Source organism: Vulpes vulpes, chromosome 1 (assembly GCF_048418805.1).
Source record: "Vulpes vulpes isolate BD-2025 chromosome 1, VulVul3, whole genome shotgun sequence".
NCBI lineage: Eukaryota > Metazoa > Chordata > Mammalia > Carnivora > Canidae > Vulpes > Vulpes vulpes.
Window position 1 is genome coordinate 24,625,560 of NC_132780.1, and position 18,616 is coordinate 24,644,175.

The 18,616-nt window shown below is 54.2% G+C and overlaps 1 protein-coding gene across 1 annotated transcript in view; it reads left to right on the forward strand.

Annotated features, from left to right (window-relative positions):
• FAM120A (family with sequence similarity 120 member A) overlaps positions 1 to 18,616 on the forward strand; it is an 87,860-nt gene that overhangs the window by 25,082 nt on the left and 44,162 nt on the right. The window contains exons 4-5 of the mRNA XM_025984392.2: positions 8,333 to 8,461; positions 9,081 to 9,177. Coding sequence (XP_025840177.1) covers positions 8,333 to 8,461; positions 9,081 to 9,177 — 226 coding nt within the window. The remainder of the gene's footprint in view (positions 1 to 8,332; positions 8,462 to 9,080; positions 9,178 to 18,616) is intronic.

The window sequence follows — 18,616 nt, forward strand, 5'->3', positions numbered from 1 at the left end:
TCTGCTGGTGGTAGTTCTCAGTGTGGACACCTGCGGCTGGGCCTCCCGGGCCTCTCCATGTCTCCCTTCCCGAGGAGCCCTCTTGAACTGGTTTTGGCACCACCTGCCTCGGGCTCCACGTCCACCGCGCTGCCCACGTCCTCCTTCCTCAATGGTGCTGCACCATCTCCAGAGAACTGCACACCCAAGCAGATGGTGAATTTGCAGTTGTGATTGGAGAGGGTCCTGAACAAATGGAAAGAGCTGTATTCATGGATTAAAAGACTTTTTTTTTTTTTCTAAGTAATTGAAAACTGATTTTAAGATTCACGTGGAACGGCAAAGGACCTAGAGTAACAAAATGTTGAGAAAGAAGAACAGAGTTGGAAGGCCCCGTGTCTCACAGCGAAGCAGTGAGAGCCTGAGTGCGGCCCCGATGCTGGTGGTCCTCTAGGTCAGCGGAGTAGAGCAGGGTCCAGCAAGGGCCTGCATAGGTGGCCAGGTAATGGGAGGGGACAGGGACAGTTTGTACAGTAACTGAATATCCATGTGCAAAAATGACGAGAACATAAAAATCAGATCTAGGAGAAATGTAAGAGGAAATCTTTACGCCTTTGACAGAGGCAGAGATTTCTTGGTGGAAAGAAGGAAAAGCAAGCAGCCGAGGGAAAGGATCAGAGTGTCTCTGGTAGTGGACCCGTGTCCAGAACCGGTAAGAGACAGCACAGTAAGAAGACATGGCCCAGCAAGAAAAGATGGAGACCAGTGTGAACAAGCATTCCCTGGAACGTTCAGTAGGTGTGTAGAGGCTGTCCATGTCATTAGGGAATGCCAGTCACGGCCAGCCCAGGCAGACACGGTCCAGAAGGCTGCCAGAGGGCATGGCTGAGCGGCCACCTGGACAGCAGCGCCAGCCTCTTAACAGCCCTGAACACACACCTCCTGTGTGACTTGCATTCCTGCTGGGTGGCACCTGTCCCAGATGAAGCCACGTGTCACATACGTATGCCTGGGCATCCCTGCATGTGGCCTCAGATCCAGCCCGCGGCACCTGGTGGATGACAGGGGGAGGAGTGTCACAGGGAGGCCCTGGGAGCGGGGATGGAACAAAGTTGTCTTCAGAGAGGTCAGACACAAGGGATGCCTCGAAGACCACCTTGGTGTGGACCCCAGAAAGCGCCGAACTTGAGAGGGGGCGCCGCGGGCAGGTGTTGCGTGGGGCTGGCTGGGAAGGGCCAGGGACCGTCTTCCCCCTGGTGGCACAGGTGCATGGCCATATGCTTTCCACACAATCAGTGGGCTGTGTGCAGACCTGGATGGGTTTTACTGCTCAGGGAACACGTTTGTCCAGCAGGTTTATGCAGCAGGGAGCCCATCCCAACCTGGGCTGCCCGCATCTGCAGAGGAGAATCCCCTCCTGGACGTGTGTCCCAGGGTCTGTGGGTCCCCACACTGCTCACTCACACAGCCTTCACCCCGGTGCCGGGCCCTTTCTGGTCCAAGACGTGTGTGCCGTGTTCTTGAGCCAAGCTGCTGTCACCGTGTGCGACCGGGGCTCCTGTGCCCTCGTGGCCCTCGGTCTGTCAACCTGCTCCCATCTCCCATCCCCTCCCAGCCCCTCTGCTTGCCCCAAACCTCCGGGGGGTGGGTTTGAGGCTTAACCTGTAGTGACGTTGGGCGGCCACGTGGGCCTTTGTCCAAGGCCACCGAGGACTCGCTTGATGTCTGTGAATGGGTGAATGACTCTCATCTCCCCGGGGTGTGAAGCACAGCACTAGCCAGCCTGTTCTCGTCAGCAAGCAGACCCCTCCCTGCCTTGCTTCCGGGATCCCAGCCTGGTTCTGTGCATCCCCTCCCTGGACCCTGGGGTCCATCCACATCTTGCTGTGGCCTCAAGCCTCCTGGAACATCTCATGTGCCCCTAGGGTCTCAGCTGCCATCGCTGTGTTGACCACGCTGCAGTGCGGTTCCACCACGAGACCCTTCCCTGATGTAAGGGTGTAGCCTGTCTGCTGAGGTGCCTCCCCTGGGACGTCCACCTGTGTGCCCAACGCGGAGTTCCTGTTCCCTCAGTGAGTCTATCCCCGTGTTCTGTGTCAGCCCGTGGTGGCAGCTGTCTGTGACCGCGCAGGTTACAGCTCCGGGGTGTCTCTGAGTCTTCCCCTCTCCTGCATCTGGTCTGACCCTTCCTGACCCCATCCTGCCTGCCCGTGATGGCAGTGCTGAGGGGTGTGCCGAGCCCTTGGCTCCCACGCCTGTCCTCACTGTGTCTGACAGAGCCGGGCCCAGCCTCATGCTCCCCACCCCCGCCCTTCCCCCGTGGCTCCCTTAGTCAGCAGCATGGATTTGGGCTTCATGGATCTGTTAAAAAGAAAAAAAAAAAGGTCAGGGGGGCTGCTACTATAGTGTTGCCAACTCAGGTGTCCAAGTGGAAATGGCACAGGGGGAGAGGAGCTTGCCATCTGCTATCAGTTGGTAGAGAGGACGTGAGGATGTCTCAGCCCTCGAGGCGTCACTGAGAGCTGTTGGGTCCGCCATGAGTGGTGGCCGCGCTGCTCACCTGGCAGCTTCCACCAGCACCTTAGGGGGCTCTCTATGCTGGAGGACATCCACAGTGCACTATGTAGTGGTATGTGAGGGTAGAGTGCCACGGTGCCCTCCTGGGGCCTGGCAGCAGTTTGTCTCCAACAAGAGCATGAGCCTGATGCCAGGGTGTTCAGGGCGCTGCTCCATCTTCCTGTTTTCACGCACAAGTGAATGAGCATTGGCAAAGTAGCCTTCAGGTTCTTTTCCTGACCGCCAGGGTTCACATTTGCTGCCATCACACTGTGCTGCTTTCCTCATGGCGATGCAGGGGTCAGATTCTGCTTCTGCACAGCCATAGTGTGGAATCGTGTTTTACTCCCCTGTGACCCAGCGAGCATCCGGGAGGCTGCATGGGAGCAGCACCAACCCCAGAGTCCTGGTTTTGCGGGTCCACATGGGCCCCAGAGCTCAGGCCAGATGCGCTCTGACGGCCTGCGGGGGACTGAACGGCTATGACAGGCATGCGGTCCCCATCGTTGATCTGAGAGGTTTGCTCACAGCCTCGCCTGAGCACTTAGACCAGAGGATGAAGAACGAACAATGTGGGCTTGCAGAGACGTGCAGGGCGGATGGAGAGCATTTATGTGAAGTTCAGACATGAGCTGGGAGAGATCATGAAGGGTGTGTTGTTCTTTTTTGTTCTTGTTTTTTTTTACTTAGTCAAAATTTATTTCAGACTAACCAAAAGGGAAATGCTGTAGTCTCCTGTGTAAACACTTCATATAAAACTTTCTGAAAATGCTGCTATTTTTTAATCCCTAGCAGCACGCTATAAGATTTTCAGAAGCAGGGACGCCTGGATGGCTCAGTGGTTGAGCATCTGTCTTTAGCTCAGGGGATGATCCTGGAGACCCAGGATTGAGTCCCACGTCATGCTCCCTGCGTGGCACCTGCTTCCCCCTCTGCCTGTGTCTCTGCCTCTCTCTCTCTCTGTCTTTCATGAATAACTAAATAAAATCTTAAAAAAAAAAAAAAAGATTTCAAAAGCAAAATACCAGTGAACTTTGACATACTTATGACATAATTAGGAGCAAAATTAAAATGCAGTTACAGTATGACATGAATCCGTTATAGTTTGCATCTTATTTTTTATTTTGTTTCATTTTAAAGCACTTGGGTTTCTAACATGTCTCCTAAGTATCTTTATAAAGAAAATACTTCAAGTTACAAATGTTGGTCTACCAAATGTTTGTCTACCGTAAACTGCTGTGCCGCAAATACTGTCTGGCTACCGGCAGCCACCTCCTCTCCCAGCGTCAGCTTTCTCATGTTGTTGTCAGTGGTAGCTCCTGGAAGCAGGTGGGGATGAGGTGGGCGGCGGACTGTGCCCCTAGTGGCTTCCCCGCAGCCCCACATGGTGCTGCAGGGGCCCTGGGCTGTGTTCCCGTTTCCCGACCATCTGAGGATTTCAGGTCCCCATCAACGTGAAGAAAAAGACATTAAGTTGCCCCAGGTCATCTACTCTATGTGAAGAAAACACGAGAGAGAGATGACTTATCAGCATGTGAAGCCTCACCGTGGGCCCCCTTCCCCAGGCTTCTGGCACCACGTGGCCTGACTTCAAACTGCATGTGTGCACACATCTCAACGTGGTTTAGTTGGCTTTTGACTGGTTCCCTGGGTGTTAAGATGCTGGCCTGTATAAACATGTTCAGCTAAACCGCGTGTCAGAATGCGAACACTGTCCCTAAAGATGCAACACAGATGGGCTTGCTGGTGCTGTTCACAGGGCTGCAGGTGTGGAGCACAGTGGCCGCGTGCATGGGGTGAGGTTTAGGGAAGGAGGGAACTGAAGTGAAGACATCTCCTCTGGGAGAGGATCATTCTTTATAAAGGAGAAGAAAAATTACCAACACAAAAATACAATCTATGGATTGAAGAATGTTCGCCCATTTTCTTTGTCTTGAGTCAACAGAAGCATCGTGAATGATGAGATTGAACTGGAGCGGATCTATTTGGACGTGGAATGTGAGCTCATGCTCTGCCCTCACCAGAGGCATGGCTGCACTGCCAGCCTCCCCTGGTCCCCGTGGCTGCACACCAGGTCCATGTGGGAGCCCCAGGACTGCCAGGCCCATGCAGTATTGTGTCTGCAGGAGGCCCATGCACTGGCTGCTGGACCCTTCCCCGCCAGGCGCTGGGGCCTCCAGGAGGGAGTTGTTATTTCAGCAGAGAGGTTTTATTCCATCAGATGAACGTTAAGACCCTGTCAGATCATCCTTTCTTGTGGCTCATTTCAGGATGCTTCAGAAGAGTCTTGCACGTCATCTACATGCCATCCGGGAGAGAATCTTGGGTTTTAGTGGAATCCTCTGTTCTGTGGCTTGATGGATTTAAGAGTTGAAATGTCACATGGTAACTGCATCGTGCCATTTAAATTAATTTGTGGAAAAGTCTTTGATTTTTGAAATGTGACCCAGACCCAGAGGTGACATTATCACGTAAGTGGTGGAATGCTAGAACCTGGCGGCTGCAAGTGTGGTGGGACCCTCATTAGCTCACCTTTGGGTGGGGAGAGTGTCTCTTCGGGGTGTTGGGCAGTAACTCGTGTTGGGGCCCAATAGAGTCGGTGCCCCTAGCTGCCTGGCAGCCGGTGCTGGCTGTGCTGGGGAGCGTGTGGTGAGGGCTTCGTGAACCTGGCTGCATCCCGGCAGAGTGGGTGTGCCCCGTGCTTACACCCCTGAGTTCATGACAGCTCTAGCGCTGGGCCGGCATTCAGAAGAAAATACAAGGTGCAGGTTGTCAAGAGGGGTGACCAGGTCGGGATTATCACAGCTGGGAAAACGGGGGGTGTCTGCCAGCTTGCAGATCAGAGGGGTCTTGGGGGGGAGGCCCACAGGGGACAGCAGCATGTGGGTGTAAGCGGGAAATGGGACCCTGGAGAAAGAGGAGGCTCTATGCAGATGCCTTGCTCAGGCGTGCCTGCCAGCACCCTCCATGGTGTCTATCTGTGAGCAGGGGAGCTGCATACTCTGGGAGGTCTTTTCCAGCTCCAGAGTTTTTGGGGTTTTTTGCTTGTAAAGCCAGTAACTAACAATTACTAAGATTGCTACCAGTGCTGTAAAAGGCAGATAATCATAAACGTTTTGCTTTTAATTAAACAGAATTTACTTTCTATCCTTGGAGACAAAAAGTACATGTTTCCAACTTTAATTTAGGTATATTGCAATTTATTTAAATTTTGTTTCTTTCCTAATGTTAAGCTTTGGGCTAAAATAAAAGTACAACTGCTCAAAGAAAAGAAAAAAAGGAGAAGTGGGGCTTTGGTAAAAATATCTTGAAGCCTGTCTCCAAGGAGCGAACGCTTAATTTGTGTGGTTCGGGTGTTAATTTGTTTTTACGAGTTGACAGGGATGGGTTGCTGTGAGTCCCCTGTAGATGCTGCCGGGGTGGGGGAGCCAGATGCTCCCCCAGAGCATTTTCTTGAAGATTTAGAGCGTTTTGGAACAGCAAGTCAGCATTCTAGATCGGCCGAGAGTTGGCATGCATGTGGCTGGAGATCCATGAGCCGTCTTCCAGGCCGGGATCTCCAGGGACAGCCTCCTTCCTGTTCCTGTGGCGGGTTGGCGCCCTCAGCTCTCTGTTCCTCAGCCTGTGGGAAGGTGTGGCTTCTCCCAGGTGCGCCTGCAGGGTTTGTCAAGAAGATACAAATTCTTGGTTGTCAGGAGCAGCAGCAGTTTAATAAGCTGAATATTTGCAGATATATCTGGATTTAAACGTATGAGGGATCATGCTTCTAAAAGGGATTCTGTGGGAAATAGTTTTGAGACTTGTGTGTAATCTTCGGTTGAATGTTTGGGGGGTTGTGCCCCAACTTGGTTTGAGAGGCTTGATTCTGGACAGCTGCAGGGCTGTGGGGACTTGGGCGCTACTCGGAGTTGGGGATTGGGGGCTCAGGAGACTTGCTGGAAGTGTCAGGATGTCTGCAGGATGGAGAGTGGCAGGTAGTCATTGTCACCTGAGGCGGGATGGACTGTGAGCGGCTCCCCATCGTCTGCAGAGGCACGGGGTCTGGGTACGTACTCCAAGAGGGATGACCTGTGCCACCTTGAGCCCCCCACCCCTTTGCAGATTTTGCCATTTTTATATCCCATAGGTTCTGTTCTCACTGTGTTGTCATCCATCTGTTCTGTATGTAAAACCCTTGTATGGCAGCCAGCCCAGCTGGGAGGGCCTTACTGGCTTTCAGGGTGCTAGGCCCACCCTGGGGAGGCCGGGAGTCAAGGCCCTGGGCCCTTGGGCATGGCTGTCCCCATCCCCATGCTGTGTTCATGGAGGAGAAGGCGTTCCACAAGGATGGCACAGTGTTTCTGTCCTGGCTCCTCCCCGCTGGGCTGCCACCAGCTGGCCCTGCTCCTGCCCGGCCGTGGGACCAGACACCCCACAAGGGGGAGCACAGATGGGATCTCCATTCCTCCCAGACTGGCTGGCTCATGCTGTTCGCCAGGCTTTGTCCCTGAGGAACACACGTGTACCCGTGGGCTCTCATCTTCGTGGGGAAATTGAGTTTCCAGGACTGAGGCTGTGATGGGTGCACCAACGTGCGTGGGGCTCTCTGGGGCCTTGTGCTGGAGTGTCCCTTCATGGGGGGCTGAGAATGCCACTCAGACATGGGGACCGGTGCCTCAAGGAAACCTGTTGCTTCTAGAAGAACAGAGTGTTGTCCACGCAGCTGAAGGTTTTCTTGATGGTGACTTAAAGGATAAACGTCAGTTTTTCTGGTGGGTTCTTCCAAGTCACACGCTCAGGCTCAGGTTGTTTGATTTTCTTCTGTTTTCTCTCTGTGTGTGGATATCTCAAAACAACTCAGATTTATCATCTTACTGTTCTGAAGGTCTCACTGGGCCAAAATCGAGGTATCTGCCGGCCACTGTCGCTCTGGAAGCTCTGGAAGGGGTTTGCAGGCTCTGCCAGGTTTAGGAGCCACCGTGCTCCTCAGCTCTGAGGCCAGTTCCCTGTTGGCATCCACCCTGGAGGACCCTGTGCTGACCCCAGACGGTCACAGGCTCAGGGCAGGAGCAGGTGGCTCTGGAGGCTCACAGCCTTTTGGGATCTGTGCTGTTTTTCATCTTTGTGATCTTCATGCCCAGATGGGAGATAAAGATTATTTTGTGCTATCATCTGATTTTTTTTTTTTTAATTGCCAGAAACAAACTCAGTACCTGATTCATCTTTGTTCCTAAAAGAAGGATGTGACGATCATTATAGCTGAAGTCATATCTTTTTTTCATAGTGTTTTATTTAGTTTTTATGAAAGAGCCTAAAATCTTTTTTTTTTTTTTTTTTTTAACTTACTTTTCATGGAATCAGTATTCTGGGACAATGAAATATTCCAACGCTTATCCTGTATGTCTTTCACCAGACGTGACCGTCAGCATTAGGGGTCAGGGGCCCATCTTTGTTCTGTTCGAAGCCGACCTGGCTCTCTGGGGTGCTTCCGAGCCTGAGCTGCGTGCACCTGGCACGGCCACCTGTTGACTGGTGTAGGAAGGATGGATGTGTCTGCAGCCTGTGGTTTCTCGTGACATGTTCTCTGCTGTGGGGCACGGGGTTTGGGGCTCAGGATCGACGGTGAGCAGGTCGCAGAGGTGTCAGAAGTAACGCAGGCCTGCCAGGTGCTCCGTGACCTAGATAGGTGGAAGAGGCCAGGTTGTATTGAATAGCTGAGGGCAGCCGGATGCTGCTCACAGAGGGATTGTGACAGGGCCTGCAGCTCCCAGGTCCTGCACTGGGGGCTCCCATACTGACCTGTACCCTTGTTCCTCAGGTCCGGGCCCACCAGCTGGTCCTGCCTCCATGCGATGTGGTGATCAAGGCTGTGGCCGACTACGTCCGCAACATCCAGGACCCCTCGGACTTGGATGCCGTAGCTAAAGATGTGTTCCAGCATTCTCAGGTACAGCGCAGGCTCCGAGCACTCTGCACATGGGGGTGGGGGTGGTGAGGCCCCTCCCTCGGCTCCCAGCCTCTCCTGCAGCCTGTGCCCGGAGGGCTCCAGGTGGATGCCTGGGCGGTCTGCTGCTGCTCCGTGCTCTGTCACCATCCATGCATTTCCTGAGAAGACAGAGTAGTGTGTGGGCCGAGTGGAGTTGTGAAATGACTTGTCCATCCCTTAGGTGATGGTCAGGTGTTTCTTCTTCCTTTTTTGGAAAGGAGGGAATGTGAGTGGGTCAGGGTTAATAGAGGACATGAGGTGGGTATGAGCTCTGTGTCACTCTGGAAAGCTGAGACTGCTGTCCCACTCGCTGGACACGAGACGGAAATACTCCCCAGGCAGCACCAGGGACATGGCCCCGAGAAGCCCGGGTCTCTTGACGGGGTGCCAGTTGGGTACCCACGTCACTCTGGGAGGATTAGTGTTTGACTTGTGGATTCTCCTGCAGGGTTTTACTGTCAGTCTAAGCTCTGCTCTCACTTCAGAAGCTGTAGATGATGACACCGTACTGAGTTGTGAGTGTGTTCACGCACACGACCAGTGCATGCCATTTACAAAGGTTTTCCTGCGTTTATTTCAGTCTAGAACAGATGACAAAGTTATTCGATTTAAGAGAGCAATTGGATATTACTCAGCGACTAGTAAGCCTATGGCATTTCACCCAGCACATTACTTAGGTAAGTAAATCCAAGCCTCTGAGATGGACGCTGACCGTTCAGTCAGCAGAGATTAAAGCATGGGCCCTGTTGTTGTAGGTTTATTCACCCGAGGTGAGGTTTGCGCAGCTGGCATGAGCATACAGAGCCGTGCTTCCTGGGCAAACACCGCAGTAGCCCCTGGAGGGTTGAGCAGGACAAATGGACCTCCTGGGAGTTGGGGCGGGCGTGGGGGCAGGCAGGAGGCGTCCACGAGGTGCGCTGGGAGGCCTCGGCCTGCAGATGCCTCCATAAATCCCTTCAGAAAAGTGGATGGGTGTCTTTCTTCTTTTTGCTGCCTGTTTTTTTGTTTTTGAATTTTTTTTGCAAAAGACTAGATTTAACTCAGAGATTTGGAATTGGGGAATAAAAGTGATTATGAGCTATTTTCCTGAAGCCTGCCTGGTGGTGTCCTCTGGGGAGGCTGTGAGGCCGTGAGCCTAAGTGCCAGGGTCCCCCGAGTCCCAGGGCCCCACTCTGGGTCCAGAGCCATAGGCTCTCAGAGATCGTGCTGCGCTGCTATGTCTGTCAAATTTGCTCCCACATTCCTGGTGTGGTTAGAGTGCCATCAGTTTGAAATGTCTTACACCATTGTCCCTTTCCTGGTACGTTCACCAGTTCACTGCAGCATAGAGCGGCTATGTGCCTGGGGGCCACAGGTCACAGATGAGTGCTGGCTGCTGGAGGGGGTTCCTGTGGGTGCCTGGTGCCCAAGGAGGGCGGGGCTGCAGGCACGGTGGCTCCTCTGCCTGGATCCGAGGTCAGGGCTTTCAATGGGGTAGAGCTCATCCCCGGGCCCTACAGCCACTGATTGGCACTGTCCCATCGTGCTGGGGGCAGACTCCCCGCTGTGCCTCCGACTCGGTCCTGGGGCCTGGTCCTGCTGGCTCCTGCAGGGGATGGGCCTCGGCGTCCTGCAGCCAGGTCTCCCTGACCTCCTGTGCTGGGCACTCAGATCCTGGGTTCACTGTCACCTGTCAGAGGCCAGCAGCCATTGCATCTCTGTACACTGCCTGCCACCCTCTCCTAGGAATGTTGGGCCTGGGGCAGCCAAGTGCTTTCCCCCTTCACCCTCATGCCGCCGTGGGAAAGGATTTGACTGACCGACTAGATCTAGGAAAAGCTGTTGATCTGGGACAGTGAGAGGATTGTGATTTGGGACCACTCTGCCGGACAGAGGGCAATGTGGCAGGGCCCCCGGGGATAGGCAGGGCCTGGTTCCAGGGGTGGATGCCCTGATCCCACTGCCTCCGGCCTCGGGCTTCCTGGTCGTGGAGTGGGGTGTGTGTGACACGCTCTGGGACGGCTCGTCTCCGGCCAGACGTGGTCCTCGTTCTCAGGGAGAGTGGCTACAAGGCAAGGAACCGTCTGCAGCAATAGCCTGGGAGGAGCTCCCGAGAGGGCGTCTGCCCCTCGTGTGTGCATATTGATGCTTGGTCCTCGTGTGATGTGGGACTTGAACAGTCACTGCAGTACCCTGGGTCTGGGAGCTTTCCTTAGGAGGCAGGCAGGTCGGGATGGACACGGGCACCAGCGGCGTCTGTGCTGGGCTGAGCTGCTAACCACAAGGTGGGCTTTAAGTTAGCTTTTAAATGGGAGCCGCTTAAAAACTCAGAATGTACAAAGTCCTTTTGTGTTCTTACATCAAACAACACGTGAAGGAAGTCCTATGGGTGAGGGGACATGCCTGGAATTTGGTTTCACTTCTTCTCAGTGGGTTTTGGGGAATGGTGGTGGGTTGGGGAAGAATTTGCAGTGTTGGGGGCAGTATTTTCAAGTGGGTCCATATGGGCGATAACTCCTGTCATGTTACGTTAAAGCCTCCTCGCAGGGTCTCCTGGCGAGACTGAAGCCATGGGTGCAGAGTTCAGGGCAGCCAAGAGTGCAGGCTGGGAGTGGCCTGGAATGTGGGGTGACCGAGGACAGGGGTCAGGGAAAGACTGGGAAGGAAGGTGTGTCTCAAGTAACAGACACAGTTTGGAGCAAGCAGATGGATTCATGTAAAAAGGCTTTGTTTCCCTGATAAGTATGAAGAAACGAGGTCATGTGGGATGGTGCCACCCCTGTGCATGTATGTGTGGCGCTGAGTGGGGAGCAGAGCCAAGGAGGAGCAGCGTGGGGTCGGGAGAGGCTCTGTTGGTGTCCCTCGTGACAACCCAACACATTTGCTGTAAAAACATTCTATGAGCAGTGGGGAGGTCCTGCGTGGTCTTTTCTGGTTTGGTCCATTATGTTCCCTAGGATGACACTCTCAGAATCATGATGACCAGTGTTGAGATGTGACTTTCTCGCCCATTAGAGCCCGTCTGTGTGAGCCATGTTAGAAACTGGACTGTGTGTCATTTTGCCGACATTCAAAGCCTCACACCAGCCCCTTGGAGGTGACTGGGAGTGACAATGGGGAGTTGACTGTAACCTGGGCTCTCTGAACCCTGCTAGAGTGGACGTTCCAGCCCAGAACTGTGATGCCTCGGGAATCTGAGTCTTCCTGAGGGACAGCTTCCTGGCCTGGCCCCGGTCAGGTGGGCGGGCTGGTGGGGCTGCTGTGTTTCCGCATCTTCCAAGCCTGTGGGCCTCTGCTCTGCACACAGATGCTGAGGGTGTGAAGGTGATGGGCGGACAGGTGCACAAACCTGCGCCATGGCCCCATGACCCCCCTCCCCACAGTGTAGCAAGGCCTCCCCTGCTTGGGGCGTGGTCCTTCTCACAGTGGCAGATGGGCTCCAGTCCGCACTGTCTTTGCACAGTGAACCCCAGAAATGATCTGTTTCTACATGGGATTTCAGAATCAGTTAACAGGTGAGATTAATATCCATTTTGTAAGCATTGAGAGTGTCAGAAACAGTGTGGGGACCCGTGACTTCGGGGTGGTATGATTTTGTGCTTTCATGATGAGCACATAACACCTGCACATCCACCAGGTCCCTGGTGTGAATGTGGGTGCCCATGGGACTGGTCACACTGCAGGGTTGTCCACTGTATGTGGTTCCTGGATGGAGCATGCTCCTGTGCCCTGGCTGCTGGAGCTCACCTGGGTGAAAACAGGGCCTGGTGAGTATGAAGACGTGCATGCTGCTTTCCTGGCCTCTTCCATGAAAGGTAGGTGAGCTCCCACTGCACACCTGCTATGACGGTCAGCATCCGGAGCACCAGTAAGAACAGATGCGGGCGAGGATGTGGAGCCGTGGGAGCACACAGTCAGGCTGCAGGGGATGCTGACTGGTGCCGCTGCTTCGAAGACTGTGTGATGATGTCTCAGAAAACTAAAGACTCTCTTACATGGGGCCTGGCAGCCATGCACCTCCATGTCGACCCAGAGGACTAAAGACGTAGGTCCACACAAACTCTGCACATGATGTTTACCGCAGCGTGACTCATAACCACCGAAACTGGGAAGCATTGGGACGTCCTTCCGTGGGTGCCGACAAATAAACGGAGGTCCGTCCACGCACTGACATTCAGTGCTAAATAGGATGGGTTCTCAACTCACGAAGACCTTGGATATGTTCGCTGAGTGAAAGTCTCCATTTTGTACGATTCTGGCTATACAACGTTATCGAAAAGGCAGGGGAGGGATGCACGCAGGCAGAGCATGCAGGAAGTTTAGGGCCATGAAAGCATTTTGTAGACAGTGTCGTGGTGGGTACGCATCCTTATTAATCTGTCCAAACCCAGAGAGTGAACACCTACAGGCACCCTGACAATGATGCCTGTCAGAATTAGAGTGTTCGCTGTCACGTGTATTGCACTAACGCAAGAGGGCGCTTTCTCCTAGGTTCTCGGTGGACCTAAAGCTGTCCCAGAAAGAGTTGTTAATTAAGACCCCAAGATCCTCCTGGCTGTGTTGGGCCTGTGGTGACACATGCTGGATGCTGGGCAGTGGGGACTGGGTGTGTTGTCCTGGCCCCTGTGTAGTGTGTGAGCAGGCAGTTCACGGATGACACCCATCCACTGTGAGCAGGAGTGTCGCTGGGGGATTGGGAGGAGGAAGTGTGTTCCATGTGGAGGTGACCCCCAGGTGGAGGCAGTGTGTGAGGAGAGGCAGAGGGTGGTTAGAGCCCAGGACACAGGGAAGGGGCCAGGGGGGCTGGTGGGTCCTAGGGCAGTGGCCGCTGGAGGCTCCCCACATTGTCTGGGGGCTGCAGGAGCTTGCCAAAGGGCTCCTGCGTTGAGCGTGCCCCATTGCTGTGGGGCGTGACCTGGAGCCTCTCCCCGTCGCTCCATCAGGCCCCCGTGCCCACCTGCTCCCTGAGTTTTGATCATGTATGTACCCCGAGTGCTGAGTGGGGATGTGGAAGCAGACGGGCTCCCTGGGGGTTCAGTGGGTGCGGGGGCTTCCCCAAAGAGACAAGGGGACGCCAGCAGCCGTGTGGCAGGAGCATCTGTCCTCGGGTAAGGAGGGGGCTCCTGTGGCCCATGTGGCCGCCAGGTCCTTGTGAAGTGTGGCTCATCCCAGCAGAGATGGTTCCTGAGGCTGCCCTGCCAGGCGTGGCCCAGGTGGCCGGGTGGGGGTGTGACAGTGGCCAACTTTTGTGGCTTTCGTACATGCGGGCTGACGCTATCGGATGGGGGCTGCTCCAGGAAGCCAAGACTGGAGCGGCCATGGCCACAGGCAGGGGTCCTGGTGGCTGCATCCTCACAGGCCCCCTTCTCCCAGACCGGCTCCCAGGAGGGCACCCCTGACGGCTGCCTTGCTTGCAAGGAGGGACCCCAGCCTGGGGCTGTGGCTCAGGGACGGGCCTGTGTGATCCTGAAGAGAAGTGGAGTTTGTCCGTGGCCGTGCTTCCGGGTTGTGGCTGTGCCACGTGCATCACCACACTGTCCCATGGACTCTGGCTGGGTTTTCAGGTGGGCAGTCTTTGCATCTCCACCATGTGCCCCCAGCCTGAGGGCGTGCTCAGCAGGTATCACCCTGGATACGGGTTCACTGTTGGGGAAGAAAGATGCAGGCCCTGCGGGGCTTTGTTGGCTGACGAGGCTGGTGTGTCTCCAGGAAAGCAGGGTTGCCCAGGCGGGACCACGAGGACCCGGCACAGGGACAGCGTGTTCATGTGTGCCACGGCCCCGAACACAGACCCTTGCCTAGCTCTGCGCCTTGGGACTGCAGCAGGATGGCTGCACGTGCTGCCGACAGGCTGTCCGCTCCCACTGGCAGCATGTGCTCGGGCCCATTGCTCTGCCTGCCCTGGGAGGCCAGGCCCGCCCGGGCTGCGATGTAGCTGCTGCATTGTCCCGGCTGCCGCCCCTGCTCACCATCCGGTGTTTTGCTGTTGTTGTGATGACAGCCTTTTAAATTTCTGGTGTCACCATTTTTTGCATGTTAGACTGCTGTGTACTTTAGCAAGTTTTTGAAACTTGGCCTTAGAGTTCTGCTCACTCAAGCCACCATTTTCTTGTTTTTTTTTAAAGCTTTTTTATTGTGGAAAAACTTTAAACGCCACTGTCTGTATGAGGGCAATGTCCCGAGCAGCGGCATGCCCACCAGCAAGGTCAGCAAATGGTGTTTGTTTCCCGTCTTTCTTGAAAGAAACACGTGAGGCTTTCCTGAGGGTCTCGTCTGTCCCCACAAATGGGTTTCTGTGTTTCTTTACCTCTGTGTGTGGAAGGGTGGGAGGTGTTTCTACATGTCACCAGAGGCTGTATTGTGTGTCATTCTGTCCTTGCTGGTTTTGGAGACGTGTCCATGTGTCCAACTGTTGGCATTTTTACCTCAGGCTGGTGCGCGTGGTACTAGGGTTGGCTCCGCCGGTTAATGGGGTCGGCTCTACCTGAGGGAAGCCATGGAGCAGAAATTGGCCTCATCTTTCTCCCTCTTGGTTCTTGAGTGTTGTCCTCAGGCCCGACATCTGTTCCCATGACCTTTCATTCAGATTTTTGAGAGTTTATTTAAGTCCCTGTGCCCTGAAGTGAAATAATCTGTCTGGTCTCACGGCTTTTTGAAAGGTCATTTTTTTTTTGAAAACCTAAAAATCAGTCATCACGGTGGGGAACTGAAACTGCATCTGCTGTCAGCAGCCATTCACAGGGTATGTCCCTGCGTGATGACGAGCTCGTCATCACATCTGACGGCGACAGAGGGCGCAGCCACTTGGCTTAGCGGGGACTCTTATGCAGGCTGTGCATTTCTGAGGTCCGCAGCGGCTTGGGGCTCATGAGGCTGCGTAGGAACCTTTCCCACTCCTCATCTCCGCCAGCCTATGTGCACACGTCCTCCGCTGTGGAGTGAGTGAGCCGGGAGCTGCACAGATTGGGATACAACTTGGGACACAACTTGGGACACGTCCATTGCTTGTGAGACTCCTGCTCCTGAAGACTCACACACAGTGTGGGCTTGAGCACTGCTGCGAGGTCCACGTCGCTGCCCAGATTCTGGGGGTGGGGGTCACGCTGCTGGCTCCTGGCCGTGGAACGCGCCTGCCCACAGCCCCACGCCCTGGTCCCGCCCGGTGAGCTGCTCGAGTTCTGGAGCTCTGCCTCCTACTGGCCTCGGTGTGCTGCCCTGGGGCCCTGGGGCACTTGGGGGCCTCTGCGCTTGACCCTTAGCCTTGCACTTGGCCTTGCACTTGCTTCTCTGTGCATGGCGCCTCTGACTCCTGTCGGGGCCCTCGCCGTCCAGCTCAGCCCCCAGGAGCCAGTGCCCCTGCAAGGTTACGGCATTCAGCCCCTCAGAGCTGGCCGCTTCCTCTCCTCCTGCCTCTGCCCTCACGATCTTTGGCCCGTGGCCTGCCTTCCAGAAGCTACTCACCTGGAAGAGGATGGAAACAAGTCCAACAACATTATCTATGTGGCTGTGTCTTTGCTTCCGTGGAATATGAACACTGAGAAAATATGTCCATTTCCATATGGTCTAACGTCGTTGGAAAATGGGACCCTTTTTATAGGTATTGAAAATTAGTATTGGTGATATGGAACATACTGACTTACTCTTGGAGCCTGAATGGTCAAAGCTCTGTTTTTGGTACCACACTTGAAAATCACACCCCTGTCGGCATCAGAAAATTCTAAGAATTCTTACTGCGTTAGCCTCGTTTTGGCTGTCCTGATGTCCCTGCAGTGACATGCCGGGCGGTGGCTGGGGCGTGTGTGGCCACCTGGTTCTCAGCAGAGCTTGTGGTCAGCACCGTTCCTTCTCCGGATGCGCCTTCTCTTTGGAGAACAGCTGTGCAGCTCCACGCGGGCACCACCATGACGGGCAGCAGGTGGCCCTCTCACTCACGGTGCAGCGCACTCTGTGCACCTGTCAGGCTGCCGTGCGTGTGCGTTTCTTGTCATTCACAGAGAAGTCTTTGAAAATTCTTTTAATTGTGAAAATATTTTTCATCTAGTAAACAGGTTTTCCACCTTTTGGGGTCCATCTGCATGGTCTGCTGACAGCGGCCTGGCCTGTCTTTCTGAGCAGAGTGTCTGGGCGGGTGGGGGACGAGCTGGTGGTGCTCACTTCCATGCATGAGCTGGGGTCAGTTGGGGTCAGCCCCAAGAAAGATGACTTTGTCACACAGCTGGTGACTTGAGGGCACCAACAGGCAGCACTGGCGCCTGGAGGCACCGTGCCCAAAGGGAGGCAGCTTTCAGAGAAGTGTAGACATATTAATTCCCTTATTGGACTAAGTTCTGATAGTTCAGTAACTAGCCTTGTAGGTTATCAAAGGTTTATTTGAGGTCAGCAATTACAAGGTGATTTACAAAGTATTCTTTCTTAGAAAATCTCTGCTTTTAAGATATAGTTTATTTTTGTTTTTAGGGAAAGTTTGTGCTTTTCAGGAAGTTTGTAGCACGTAGTGGACACAGTAGAGGGAAGCAAAAGGATCCCCTTCCGTCCCAATGCAGCTGATTGGCGTAGCCGACCCTGTCCACTCACGTGGGACAGGTCAGCCACAAGAGCTCATAAACTACACTTATCACGGTGACTTAATTTGAAGTGGCGGAGCTTCAGTGGATGGAGGCCATAGTGTTCTTTGGGCCAAAATCTGGCCACAATCCAGAATCTCCTAAGAAGGAACCTAACCAGTTACTGCATCTTGTCTCTCAGACTCGGAGATTCTGACCTCTGGCTCAGAACTATTTGGTCAGAAATGTGTCTCTATGTGTTTGTGTGTGCACACATGTGTGCATTTATGTGAGGAGAGTGTGCATGAACAAGCATGTGCATGTGTGGGGTGAATGCATATACATGTTTGCACTAAATGTGCACATGTGTATGTGGGATGAGTGCATGTAGTAAGCATGTGTGTGCCTGTGCATGTATGGGTGCGTGTGCTTGTATGTAGGTGAGTGTGTGTGTCTGTGTGTCCTGAGTGTGTACATTTGGTGAACATGCATTATGGGCACATGTATACATGTTGGGTGAGTGCACATACGTGTGTGGTGAATGAGCATGTTGCGTGTATGTGGGGTGAGTGCATGTGTATGTGGTGAGCGTGCACGTGTATTTGGGGTGAGCATGTGGGTGGGCGTGCACGTGTGCCAGCGTTGTCATTCCCAGCTGCCCCCCACAGTTGTGGAAGTCGTGTCTCGAGCTTTCTTTCAGTGCAGGCTGTGTGCCAGGCTCTCACAGTGAGCCGCAGCTTCCAGCACGTGGGTCGTCGGGTGGGGGGAGGTGGCTCCACAGGCAGGGTCTGGGTGGCTCTGGGAGCTTGGGTGCCAGAAGGGGAGAGGAGTGAGGGTTTGGATTTTGGGGTGGGGTGCTTTGTTACTGTTTTTACTTAAATGTGTTTATTTATCTTGGCACATTGGTGAGATGAGAGGTCGTCGTGGTTTGTGAATCCTTGTTTGGCCTGGTGTCACCCAGATTCTCAAGTGGAAGGGACGCCCTTCTTGGTCAAGGATGTTGGCATTCAGGGGTCTCTAAGCTTGCTTTTGTTCAGTTCCTAAAAGAAGCCTACAGGGGAGGAGGAGATCGTGTAGCTCAGGGTCCCCGTGTCTGCTGTGTGTTCCCACGTGGGGACCCTTGGGGCTCCTTGCAGCTGGGCCTCACAGGGACCCCATGCCTGGCTGTTTACTGGAGGCACAGAGCCCCAAAAGGTGTCCTTGCCATTTTTATTGCATTAGTAAGTAGTTTGTGGTATTTGGAAGTGTGATGTTGAGGCCAAGTCCTCGTCACTGCGTGTCGGTCACTATGTTGTTCAGCCAAGGCACCCTATCCTCAGACTCTGGGAGACTGAGGTCTTGGGTGTGCAGGTATGCAGGGCCGTGGGCTGAGCTGATGGCCCCGAGTTCCATGTGAGCACTTAGATCAGCCCTGACGTGTTTCCACAGCACTTCTGCACACACTTATGCTCTGGGCTGCGCTGGCATACGTCAGCATGGGTGGAAGTAAGTGCAGTGCACACTAGGGCAGGTGTATAGTCCCGTCCTGAGAACTCAGCGTGCCCTGTCACATCGTGCTACATGCAACCTCATCATGGTTTTGCTTAACAGGGAA